The sequence below is a fragment of the Folsomia candida genome, unplaced genomic scaffold, assembly GCF_002217175.1.
Source record: "Folsomia candida strain VU population unplaced genomic scaffold, ASM221717v1 Fcan01_Sc026, whole genome shotgun sequence".
NCBI lineage: Eukaryota > Metazoa > Arthropoda > Collembola > Entomobryomorpha > Isotomidae > Folsomia > Folsomia candida.
Genome location: NW_019091218.1, coordinates 2,069,366 through 2,082,825, shown reverse-complemented (window position 1 = coordinate 2,082,825; position 13,460 = coordinate 2,069,366). Strand labels below are relative to the sequence as shown.

The following is a 13,460-nucleotide window of genomic DNA, read 5'->3' as shown; positions in this document are numbered from 1 at the left end:
AAATGAAAAAATCTGAATTCTCATTATTTCAATGTTATTTTGTTGTTTTTGGATTTCTGCTGCGTAGGTCCGTTCCGTATGAGTCGTGGAAGTTTTTGTGACTCAATTACAATGTAGGGACTTTTCTATGGGTCCTCCAAGGGAGTAGTTCCTACAGCGATTGGCCTAACTTGAAAAAGCATGGAAAAAAGAATTGCTATAAATATGTACTATTCAGTAAGTTATCGACTGGATACCTCGGTATAAGATACGCTCTTAAATTAGAAATGTATTGGTCCTTTTTTTATTATAAAGCCGATAGTATTTAATAAAATATGTATCACATTTAATATTACACTTATGTAGATTTACCCAATCAACTCAAATACTATATTAGCAAAAAATACAAACTTAAGTAATTTCCATACCTTATATAAATTCTGCGGTACAATTCAATAATATAATATATATAAATTTGACTTGAATTAATGAATACCATTTTTCCCCAATTTTACCTTCACATTTAATAAGTGCAGAAACCCTCGTATAAACGATTCTTAACAATGTCATCAAACGCTGCTTTTATAGTCCATCCATCCAGAGCACACATCTTGTAGAAATATATTGATTTTGTCGTCGACTTATTCTTGACATCAAATTGGGTCATGATATAATCCACCGCTGAATTTTCGTCGCCACGACCTATCTATATTTTTTTTATAAAGGTGTAGAAATAATTTGACAAAAATAACTGCACTAATCTCACCTTTATAGTCTGGGAAGCATAGAGTGAGAGGAGACTTTTTAATTTTCTCTTTGAATAAATCCATCTTGTTCAGAAATAGAATGATCGGCGTGTCTGTGTACCACCTGTTGTTGCAAATTGAATCAAACAATGACAAGGTCGTCTGCATTCGATTTGTGGTTTCATCTTCGTGTAGAACCTGACATTTATTTTAACGTCAATTAGTCAGACAGATTACATATGTAGATTAATGCACATATGCCATGACGGTATTCAAGCGTACTTCGCAGCGTGAGATTATCCAATTTTTGCAAATTTTTTGCTCATCAATAACTTGTGCAAGTTTGCAAACCGATTTTCAACCAAATATTTTGCGAATTTAGCTAACTTTAACTATTTGTGAACGTTGCTACTGTAAGTACGCGTGAATTCCTTCCGTTTATATACATACATAGATACCTGATCATATTCCGACATCGCGACGCAGAACATGATGGCTGTCGCTGTCTTAAAAATGTGGTTCCATTTTCTCCTACTTCCGCAACGCACATTGGGAATATCATAAATTGTAAAGTTCAAGTTTCCAATGGGAAAGGTGATTTCATTAAATCCACAAATGCTGACATGGGTGCGCAAAATATCTTGTTCTGTCGGCTCATAGTTGGACATCCCAATTCTATCCAAATAATCTAGAAAACTGAAATCATAATTAATTCCCAGTTTATTGTTCATACATTTACAAAATTTACTATTGGGCAGAATCGTTAATCTGGAACTGGTTCGATTTTGCAAAGCACTCTTGCACACCGGCATCGTCCCGGAGTCTTTTCATCGCCAGCAGCAATTCTTCTGAAAATGGTTCCGTGTCAGTGAACCTTTGTACGGTATCAAACATCAGTTTTGCATCAAACTGGAAAATATGCAATTATGGAATGCATATATTTTCTGACATTACTATAAGTATGATGTTAAAAAAATATAACATTGACTACTCACTTCTCTCTCATTGTTGTGAAAACTGATCCCAAGACTGGGCATAGCTCTCAAAATGCTTATGAAAGAATAAATCGTGTTGTTGTAGATGACAGGGCGATACGTGTTTAAATCTTCTCGGATGAATCCTACGCCGTATATGATTCTATTTTCACGATTTTCACGAAATTCATGCACAACACCCAATTTATACTACGACATTCACTTTCATTTTTTCTATCTTCTAATGCATTACCATAGTGTCGGAGGATAGGGAAAATGAAAATTAATTTCGTATTGTAGTGAGACGTATGTAATCTACTGCTTACCTCATTTCTTAGGTGAGGCAAAGCCGGAAAGCGGGGCCCCGTCTCAAAAAGCAAATGTAAATATGCTAAAGTTGGGCCCTGCGAAGCATAAGATATGCATTCAGCGTGGGTGCTCAAAAAGTCCCACAAGGTTTCAGCCAAAACGATGAATCGAACCAAAAAATGACAAAAGGCAAAATCTTTACATAATTCTCTAACTTAATTTCTTTCGATTGAAAAAATTAAGTTTTGTTAGTTTTTCTTATAGAAAACGAGTTCCGAACCACTTACATAACTAAATACATTGAGCCATATATCAATGACAATAAGCATGACCATAACACCACGATCATCAAATGTAGCCTACATGGCTCTGGGCTAGTGCCTCCGGGTTCTGGCCCTGTAGGTTCCGGGTTCGATACCCGAAAGGTTCCATTTTTTTTGCTCGTTTTTGCAAATTCTAATGTATTTCTATTAACATGGGAAACTTTTTTAATGTAACAACTAATCATGTTACACCCCCCAGAGAGGGGTGTGGTTACGGGTTAAAATTACCTGATGCATTTTATACATATTTTTTTCGAATTATGGGGGCAGGAGTCTTGGCACATGTTTAGAAAGTAAACATATTTACAACGAATCAATTTTATGTACCAGTGGTCATTGACCACACCCATGAGGGGAGGAGTTCCATATATTGAGAGTTGTGGTAATCTCAATACGTCGCTCATTTTTAACCAAAATTGATATACAATGAGCTTAGGACGTCAATATTTAATTCGATATTGTTTTTATTAATTATTTTTGGGGTGTGCCCAGTCACACCCCCTTTAGGGGCAAGATGAGATTCTGTCAAGAAACGGTGCCAAATATTGAAATAACAAATTTAAGTTACTTCGTGGGTGTTTCCCATGCAACCACAAACCTCCAGATTCTGGTCAAGGTCAAGTCGGGGAAAAGTATAAAATTCAGAAGTATTTGTGACTTTTTAAGCTACAGGGGCCAGATGATTGCGATTTTTACATTTATATGACTGCAACCTTTAATCTACTACAGCTATATATATTTGTTAATTATTACGCTCTAGAGCTGGTTAATTAATTAATTTTAAATTAATTAATTTAATTAATTAATTAAATTAGTTAATTAATTAATTTAAAAATTATTAAGCAATAAATTAAAGCGTATTTTATTTAACTTAAATTAAAATAATAAATCATATTAAAACTAGAAAATAAATATTTTTACAAAAAACAATCTTAGGTTCGGCAATTGATAACGCATATAAAACTAGAAAACAAGCAATCTTAAACTTACATTTTACTAAATGTCACAGTCCAGATTTAATTTCTTGCATTCACCATAACTGTAGTGCAATATTATTTTTATATTGCCTCGCCGTGGGCCTGTATATAAATTTAAGACCTATTATTTTGATCAGTCTTCTCCATCCTAAAATGATCTTACACAAAACTCTAATTCAATTTGTTACAGATAACTACGATGTTATATTAAAATTTACTAATGGCTAAAAGATGTCCTCCATTCCTAGATGTCAGTCAAAGACAGTCCTATGATAGAAATGAAAATAAATGTTAATTTATAACCTGGGTTATCTCGAAAATAAGCAAGCAAATATTGTGTCTGCAATTGCAGTGATTTAATTCAACATTTAGGATCATTGTAATTTTTCAGTGACACCTTAGGCCAATTTTTTATCAAATCTATCTTACGTTTGTTGCGAACTACTTTTCAGCAAAAACACTTGATACATAAATCTCTGCTTATATTTATAAATATTTTTGATTTAGGAAGCGAATGGTATTTTGTGCAGCAAGGATAGATCGTAATAATAAATTCTTAATTTATTTATTCCTCCTGCCATAATAAAATAAACATGTACACTGATAGGGCCACGGCGAGGCAATATAAAAATAATATTGCACTACAGTTATGGTGAATGCGAGAAATTAAATCTGGACTGTGATATTTAGTAAAATGTAAGTTTAAGATTGCTTGTTTTCTAGTTCTAAGGTGAGGTAAAAAGTCCATGGTTACAGTTACACCTTAGTATGCATTCACCCCCCCCCTCTCGAAACCTTGAGCACGCTCTACAGCCAAATGGGTGCGTTTTAGAGAAAAATGTCAAGAGACCTTAAAATCAATTACGGACATGATCTAGTGCTATCTGAACCAGATTTTTGATCCGACCTCCTAGAAAAAAGTTTTAGTGGTGGTGAATTTTCAAAAGTGCGATTTCTCTATGAAGGAGACTACCTACATAGCTGGGTAGCTGATTTGATGAAAGACCGCACCCACTTTATATAGTGGAAAAAAAATTTCGACCCAATTAGTCAAAAAACCACCGAGTTATCCTTATTACAAAAATTACCCATTGGTTACCATATAGTAACCATGTGGTTACACCCACAGTGCGTTATGTTTTTTTGGTGGATCTAATTTTGTTATTTGCCATACAATGAGGGTATTCATCACGAGTTCGCATCGCAACATAATTTTTTATGAAATTTTGCGAACTAAATACTAGCCTTGAGGCGCACAAGTTCGCAAGCCAATTTTCGATGGAAATATCTTGCGAACTTGCGAACTTTAATTTGTTGTTATCGTTGCTAAAGATGCGAACTCGTCATGAATACCCCCAATGTCCGTTTAGTAAAAAAAAAATTTGGGATTTACAAATTAAATTCTTAAAATGAGTAGGGAGACAAAATTTTATCCATATATTCACGCATCCTGATAAATTATGGGTTTTCGTAAACCAGATTTAATTCTTATAGAGAAAAAGAATAAAATAAAATATAACTTGAAAAAGTAAAAAATCTAAGGTGAGGCAAGTGCACTTAAAAGTATAAAACAAGCTCCCCTCACCCCTTAACATTACCTCGCCTGGGCTGATGATAACTTTTAATTGAACTGTTCTCATCCATCGTGAAAAATAATCTTTATTTACAAAATTAATATTTATTTGAATTAGATATATGTACATAGTGTGGAAATTGAATTATTCCTTGCAACAGAAAGTAAGCAAATTCTGTTAAACTTCAAAAATAGACAGTTTCTGAAACACTATCAAGAAATCTGTTTTAAAATGAAATATTGTCAATTTAATTTAACTATTTAAAAGTTGAATAAATTAGAAACTATTCAGTATAATTAACACGGCGCAGCTAAATAATAGCCATGATCATAATGAGTTCTTTGTGATCATCAGCCCAGGCGAGGTAATGTTAAGGGGTGAGGGGGGCTTGTTTTATACTTTTAAGTGCACTTGCCTCACCTTAGATTTTTTACTTTTTCAAGTTATATTTTATTTTATATGCGTTATCAATTGCCGAACCTAAGAGTGTTTTTTGTAAAAATATTTATTTGTTGTATTATCGTATTTTTCCCGGATTCGTCACCACCTGGTAGTAAATTTGTAATCAATTAATTCCAGAATAATTTCGCTAAATGAAATATCTACAATCTTGTATAAGATTGAGAAATTAAGAAATTGTAAGTACGTGAATTGATATCAATACATAAATATGTTGACCTAATTCAGATTTCAACCTGAAAATTTTCTGCTTGTTCAGGTTGCACAAAACAACATCACAATATTCTCAATATATATCTAATTAATTACCGAGAAGTAGCAAAGTAAAGTCTTTGCTTGACCGCAAAGCTTCTTCTGCCAAATACTTATCAATCTCCTTGGACCGTGCTACGGCAGCCTTTTCCTCGATGGACATTGTGCAACCCATCTTTGATTAGCTAGGAATAAGTTCGAAAAATAAATTAGAAAAATAGGAATTAAAATAATTGCACTCTTTGTAAAGGATGATCACATCGAGAAAGTGGGTGAGTAATTTCTCAGATGGAATCTCTTAAACGTACAGAAACGTGTACATAAGTATTAGTTGAGTAGAATTTGGCAATATCCAGTAACGTATTGACCATGTATGATGATCAAAAGTAAAGTGGGTATGCGAAAAGATCCCACATTCCCGTATTCGGGTTTTTGGTCGGGTATTTACGTTTCACTATACGGTAAAATTATTTTGTCAGTGGTAATGTGTGAGATGCAGGTTACGTATCAGAAAACAATGGATGAACAGTGGCTGCTGAATGCAATGTAAGTGCTGGGACATTTACGCCACGAAATCTCTCCGTAAAAAATAACGCCCTATCCTCTCCTATACTATAATGTTGACGGCCTTTGGAGGATTAGATTGTGAATATTTTGCGTGATAAAAGTTTTTATATGTAAGCATGCACTCGTTGCGAAGCACGAGGTTGAGTGGTTTTGCACTTTCCTGCAGTTCATGTTAAGAGTAAGATTAATTTGTATGCAAAAACATTCATATTTTATGAATTTCCTAAACATAAGGTGGTCTTTTGACCTCCATCATATTTTTTCCAAAGTGCATGAGGAGGTCGAAAGACCTCATTTCTTCGCTATTTCTATGAGGTTTCTGGGAAACTCGGTTACTATCCCGACTCGTGGCTTATGGAATAATCCTGTATATGTGTCTGTCACATCATACTTGGTGGCAAAAGACTTAATTTTTTTTACATATATATCGGTCAGGCCTATTTTGAGAACAAAATAGCTGAATACATAGCTTGGTGACTGGGGCCATGGTAAATTGTATTATACAAGTTGTACAAAGAATCAACATTTTGCCACTTAATTTTTTTAATCTCAGAGAAATATTCCTAAGTCTTGATTGCCATTTAAGATTTTAATATTCATCATGTATTCTAATATCCACTTTGCTATTCATTTCTATAAACTTTAGGATAATTTTAAGAGGTACTTTTGCTACGTAAATTGTTAATATGACTGTACTGGAAAAAATGTGAGAAATTTGAAAAGGCTTCCTTTTCCCTGCTATAACTCTAAAGGAATGCTGGTCAGTGTAGTGAGAAATTTCAAGCTACATTCACAATAAAGTTTGGAGACAATGTTCAGTTTTGCTCGAAAATACTGTATATACGGATAAATTATTAATCATTATCTACAATGGGCAACAATAAGCTGTTCGTACCTCTCTAATTAATTAAAGTCAGATTAGATATAAAAACACCAGTTAATCACCTCATTGCATAGCACAATGAAATTTTTCACTCTTACCAAGAAGTGTTTTTATCGGCAAACCTACTTAACATTTTTCATCACATCACCTCATCATCACCTCATGTCATGGTGAAATCATAACTATTTCAATTAAGCACGCGTTATAATTTTGGGCAATATTTGGTAAGGTAGATAATGTCAACTCTATTTAATTAATTGCGTACCAACCTTGGAGGCGACAAGGCGTAATTTAACACTTGGTGCAAAACTTAAAAAATGGAAGACTTTTGTGGTTCTGAATTTTGGGTAATTCTTGTATATAAAATGTTTTATTTACATTTTTACATAAGTAATTTATGTAATTCAAAATATTTTATCTATAAACCACCCAATTTTTGTTAAATATTTAATAGATCCGAAATCTCACCTGGGATACTACAGATCCATACTTTTCACCATGTTTCGAATCTACCGTCTTAACCTGGCTTCCAACCGCTTTTCTCATATTCTTTGCTCCATTTGATATCAATTTTTCCATTAATTCGAAACGAGAACGAATTCGTTGGAAATTATTGAGTATTTTACAAAGTTGCGTTACCGTATGTCTACTAATTGTTGGGATTGTTCATCTCATAATAATCCAAAAGTATGACGAGACTGGAGCCGTGGATAATGTTGCTATTGCATCGAGGCTGATTTCTTATGTAAATATGTTTATAAAAATAAATTACAAGTTTTATAAACATGAATTAAATTAATTCTAAATGTTTCCTAGACTCTAGCCCTTTCTCTCTTAGCGTTATCAAAAAACAAAGGAATTAGTGCTTCAGGGACACAATGGTTATTTTGGGCGTTCGCCATGACCTGTGAGGCGATCCTTTTTCGAACCGCAGTTCGAAAATATGACGACACATTGGAACAAGTTTGTGTTATTTTTGCTTGGTCGTGTGGGATTTTGTAGTAATATTCCTGTCCCTAATATTGCAGTCAAAATTACGTCACGTTTACCTCACGCGGCTTATGATCTTCCCACTAATTGCTATTCAGCTTATCTTGCATTCCTTTGCTGATAACGGTAACACCAGATGTTGTGGACGAAACAGTGATGATGCTCTAGTTGGAGTAAGTGAATTACTTCAAATTTTTAAAATGTCAACGGTACATAATTTAACTTGATTCCAGAACCCGTGTCCTGAGAAAGAATCTTCATATCTTTCCAAACTAATTTATTCCTGGTTTGATACTATGGTCTGGAAAGGGTACAGGAGACCACTTGGCTTTGACGACTTGTGGAATTTGAATGAAGATGACACGGCAGAAGAGCAGGTACTCCGATTTAGCAAATTTTGGGATGCGGCAGTCCAGGAGGCTAAAATGTATGAAGAACTGTACTTTCTCAATCCGAATTTATTTATTTACTACGCCATTATTTACAGGAAATCCTTAAAACCTGGCAAAGAAAAACTTGAAATTAGTATAATTTCCATCCTTTTTAAATGTTTTTGGAAAACTCTGTTTGTCGCCATATTTTTGAAGATTGTCCAGGATTTATTGCCTTTTATTTCCCCCGAGTTACTAAAGTAGGTGGACATATAGATTAACGTAATCGTTGCTCGGTACAATTGATCTGATCTGTTTTAGACTTCTGGTCGCTCACGTTGCCCCTGACAGCCTCGAAGAATCTTGGAAAGGCTACCTTTATGCTGCATTACTTTTAGCTTGTTCCGTCCTGCAGACTATACTATCCGTACAGAGTATGAAACGAATGATGTTAATTGGAATGAGGACCAGAACAGTGCTTTCTTCCGTTATATACCGGAAGAGCTTGCTGGTTTCGTCAGCCTCAAAGAGGGATACTACTGCCGGGGAAATTGTTAACTTGATGAGCGTCGACACCCAGAGATTGATGGATTTGTCAAGTTTCTTTCTAATGGGCTTCACCGCACCGTTGCAGATTCCTCTCTGTATGTACTTTCTCTATAATACGTTAGGATGGTCAGTCTTTGCTGGGTTGGTGGTCATGGTCCTCCTTGTGCCGCTTACAGGTAAATCTATATAAACTAATAATTTGAAGCCATTAAGTTGGCTCTGTAATGGTGCGTGTGAAAACAATAAACCCAATGTATAGTGCTAAAGAGCATTAGTGTGGGACAAGGGGAAACTATATGTGGGGCGAGTTGAAATTGATGCGGTGTACTCCAAAAATTAACATATACAACAACAGCGCTTTATATATTCCTGTACATTAAGATATGTTACATATTTGAATTTGTAACGTCCACAGGATTTACTCAGGGCAGAGTACGTGCCTTACAGATGAAACAGATGGTTGTGAAGGACGGCAGAGTTAAACTAATAAATGAAGTCTTAACTGGAATGAAGGTACTCAAACTCTACGGATGGGAACAATCTTACACAGATCAATTGACGAAACTCAGAGATCGTGAGATGCATCTTTTAAGGAGGGCGGCCTATTACATGACAAGTACAATGTTCTCTTTTACTTGTGCCCCTCTTCTTGTTTCGCTATCAACCTTTGCCGTATACGTGTTGACTGACGAAACAAATAATTTGAACGCTGAAAAAACGTTTGTCTCCTTAACGCTGTTTAACATTATAAGATTGCCGATAACAATGTAAGGATTGAAAATAACTAATTTACATAAACATACTAGAACCTTTTTTATTTAATGTAGGTTCCCCACCGTAATTGCTCTTATCGTGCAGGCCCTTATCAGCATAACCCGTATAAATCGATACCTCAATTCTGAAGAGATTGAGGAGACTTGCGTCACCAACGAACCAAACAGAGGTGAGTCCATATAAGTTTATGTAATATATAATAAGCATATTTAAAATAGCACATTCTTGCAGATGAACCAATCGTTGTAAGAGATGGCTCATTCTCATGGACAGATGAGAGTACAACGTTAACTGATATCAACATCGCGGTAAAGAAAGGTTCCCTAACCGCTGTAGGTATGATTTCAAGTAGATGACTGATATGGCCACAATTTGATATTTTGTTTATACAGTTGGTACCGTGGGTTCGGGCAAAAGTAGTTTACTATCGGCATTACTCGGCGATATGAAGAAACACAAGGGTTCCGTAAACATTGATGGTACTGTGTCTTATGTCGCACAAACTGCCTGGATTCAGAATGCCAGCTTGAGGGACAACATCTTGTTCAAGGACGGCTTCAAAGAGGCCAAGTATAAAAGCGTGATCGAGGCATATGCTCTAGGTCCTGACCTGGAACTCTTGGATAATGGTGACCTAACCGAGATAGGAGAGAAAGGAATAAATATATCCGGCGGCCAGAAGCAAAGAGTCTCCCTTGCCCGAGCTGCCTACAAAGAGAGCGACATTATCCTTCTAGATGACCCGTTAAGCGCCGTGGATGCGCATGTCGGGAAACACATATTCGATAAACTTATCGGACCCCAAGGATTGCTTCACGATAAAACTAGAGTCCTTGTGACCCACGGCGTCTCATTTCTTCCAAAATTTGATAACATTATAGTCCTTAAAGACGGTAGAGTCAGCGAGACGGGGACTTTCCAATAACTAATAGGAAATCGAGGCAGTTTTGCGGACTTTTTAGCCCAACACTTGAACACAGGAGACGGGGAGGAGATTGACGTAAAACTTGCCGTGGAACTTGAAGAACTAGTCGGGGTGGAGAAGTTGAGAAGGAATTCTTCCAAAGTCATTCTGAAAAAGAGACGATCAACTCAGGAAAGCTTAGGAAAAGAGAATGCTACCCCGGTCAAGCAAGAAATTGCTGAAAAACCAAAACTTATTGAAGAGGAGAAAACACAATCCGGAAATATTCAAGCCAAGATATTTGTCGACTACATAAAGAATGCTGGGCTTCTCATGTCATTATCAGCATTTGGATTTATCCTCCTCTCAACCGCCGCGGCCACTTATGGCAACATCTGGCTTTCTGCATGGTCCAAACAGGCCACGATTGATGAGCAGGAAAGGAATGGAATTCAGAACAGGGATACGACCAATAAATACTTAAGCGGTTACGGTGGACTTGGAGGTATTCAAAGTGTGGCAATCTTGATTGGTGCCGCAAGTATTGCGATTGCAACGTTGAATGCATCAGAGCGATTTCATGCCAACATGTTGCACAAGATTATCCGAGCCCCGATGTGGTTTTTCGACACAACGCCTCTGGGCCGTTTGATGAATAAGTTTACAAAGGATGTCGATATAGCAGATACAGCTTTGCCACAAAGTATTCGAAATGGATTGAACATGTTCTTGAATACGATGAGTGCGATTTTCAACATTGCATATTCTACGCCATTGTTCTTGATCTATATTGCTCCTGTGGCGGTCTATTACCTATTCCTACAGGTGAGTTAGCAATTTATATTTAATTCTTATTTTATAGGAAATTTTCACACATGCAGAAAAGCTTATTATTTCCATAGAGATTTTACGTTGCCACATCCCGTCAATTGAAGCGTCTCGAGTCCGTCTCAAGGTCCCCGATCTACTCAAAATTTGGCGAGGTAATCACTGAATCTACCACTATCCGCGCGTTTGGTCTTCAAGACGAATTCATTTCTGAAAGCCATCAAAAGATTGACGATAATCAGAAGGCATGTTATCCATTTATAGCTTCTAGTTTGTAAGTTATGTTGTTATTTATTTAAACTGCACAGTACAGGAGTCTGAAATATGCCCGCGTTAGATGGATTACTACCCGCTTGGAGACAATTGGAAGCTTGATCATATTTGCATCAGCAGTATTTGCCGTGGCCTCAAATGTCGACCCTGCAATTGCGGGTTTGTCTATTTCTTCTGCCCTCCAGATAACCGTACTTTTAAACTTCTTGGTGCGACAAGCCTCCGATCTGGAGTCCAACATTGTCTCTGTCGAGAGAATGAGTGAGGTCAATGACACACCACAGGAAGCCGCTTGCCAGACTAGTTTCCGACCTAAGAATGAATGGCCGACGCAGGGCAGGGTTGAGTTCGTGAATTACGAGACTAAATACCGCGAAGGACTTGATTTGGTGCTGAGAGGGATTTCATGTACTTTTAATCCCGGTGAAAAAATTGGAATCGGTATGCTAAATAGTAAATTTACAACTTTAGTAATTCCTTTAACGTTACTGTATATACCGTTTTTGATGTATTTATAGTGGGGCGAACTGGCGCGGGGAAATCATCTTTAACACTGGCACTATTCAGATTAATTGAGCCTACCTCCGGCAAGATTATAATTGATGGTCAAGACATCACGGAGATTGGATTGCACGATTTAAGGTCAAAAATCACAATCATTCCGCAGGATCCAGTACTTTTCTCAGGTATATTAAGGACAAACCTAGATCCTTTTGATGCCTATACTGACCAACAAATCTGGGACTCTTTGGAATCTGCTCATTTAAAATCTTATATTATGACCTTGCCACAAGGCCTACAGTATGAGGTGGCTGAGGAGGGGCAAAACTTCAGCGTAGGTCAGAAGCAACTTATTTGTCTAGCTCGCGCATTGCTAAGGAAAACAAAAATACTTGTGCTAGACGAGGCCACTGCGGCTGTCGACTTCATTGTCGAAACGGACGACCTCATTCAGAAAACAATTCGGCAAGAATTTGCGGATTCGACAGTGATAACGATTGCGCATCGGTTAAATACTATTATGGATTCTACAAGGTAATGGCCAGTTTTTTTATTATGTCATGCCCACCCCAGATTTTTTTAATGTACGTATTGGCTTTCTAGAATCGTGGTACTGGACAGGGGTCAAATTGTTGAGTTTAATTCCCCAGAAAACCTAATGGCGGATACGACGTCGATGTTTTACAGTATGGCGAAGGACGCTGGATTAACGTGAGGGATGAATTATGTAATGAATAGCATGTATATACTTTGTAAAAATAAGTAATTCCTACAAGGTAAAAGCCAATCGTTATTATTGCTAAGTGTAACCAACACCCATAATGTTTAGATTATACTTATTTATTTATAAAAAATCAAATTATAATTCCAAAAATATATTACATGATAATGGATTGCATCCAGATTTGTGATGCAATTGCTAATATATTGTAGCAAATTACCACTGGCCTGAAAATATTACTGTTAACATATTATGTAACATTGCAACAATCTGGTATGAAATGAAACAACAATGTAAGCAAATTCCAGTGTTAAATTATTTATTAGGAATAATAAATAATAAGTTAAGAACTAACTAGTTTATAAATTATAATAAAAATAATGGTTAAATATGATGTCTTAAAGATAAAAATACTCCATCAGAATTACAATTGTAACTAAATTCAATACATTCATGAATTTCTAAATCCTTTACATAATTTATAAATATTATCAATGACATTAACC

General features: G+C 36.1%; 2 protein-coding genes across 4 annotated transcripts; one reads left to right on the top strand and one right to left on the bottom strand.

The window, feature by feature from the left end:
* Nucleotides 1-64: 64 nt before the first annotated feature.
* Nucleotides 65-3,061, bottom strand: LOC110859512 (guanine nucleotide-binding protein G(o) subunit alpha). 3 transcript variants are annotated; one of them, XM_035859589.1, is made up of 5 exons: nucleotides 1,721-3,061; nucleotides 1,474-1,634; nucleotides 1,184-1,413; nucleotides 746-923; nucleotides 65-681 (listed from the first exon to the last, which is right to left on the bottom strand). In XM_035859589.1, the coding sequence occupies exons 2-5, from the start codon at nucleotides 1,535-1,537 to the stop codon at nucleotides 503-505; spliced, it is 651 nt and encodes a 216-aa protein (XP_035715482.1). In that variant the 5' UTR covers nucleotides 1,538-1,634; nucleotides 1,721-3,061; the 3' UTR covers nucleotides 65-502. The 3 variants fall into 3 exon arrangements, with proteins under 3 accessions (XP_035715482.1, XP_035715480.1, XP_035715481.1); XM_035859587.1 differs by having other exon boundaries at nucleotides 67-681; nucleotides 1,184-1,421; nucleotides 1,721-3,060; XM_035859588.1 differs by having other exon boundaries at nucleotides 512-685; nucleotides 1,184-1,421; nucleotides 1,721-3,055.
* A 4,299-nt stretch (nucleotides 3,062-7,360) lies between these two features.
* Nucleotides 7,361-12,948, top strand: LOC110859502 (canalicular multispecific organic anion transporter 2-like). The gene is given in 14 exon segments (XM_035859496.1): nucleotides 7,361-7,390; nucleotides 7,498-7,788; nucleotides 7,860-8,006; nucleotides 8,072-8,206; nucleotides 8,267-8,472; nucleotides 8,726-9,129; nucleotides 9,369-9,720; nucleotides 9,781-9,896; nucleotides 9,959-10,063; nucleotides 10,120-11,456; nucleotides 11,534-11,733; nucleotides 11,797-12,173; nucleotides 12,251-12,767; nucleotides 12,837-12,948. Coding segments are annotated over 14 exon segments (4,329 nt in total).
* The last annotated feature ends 512 nt before the right edge of the window (nucleotides 12,949-13,460 follow it).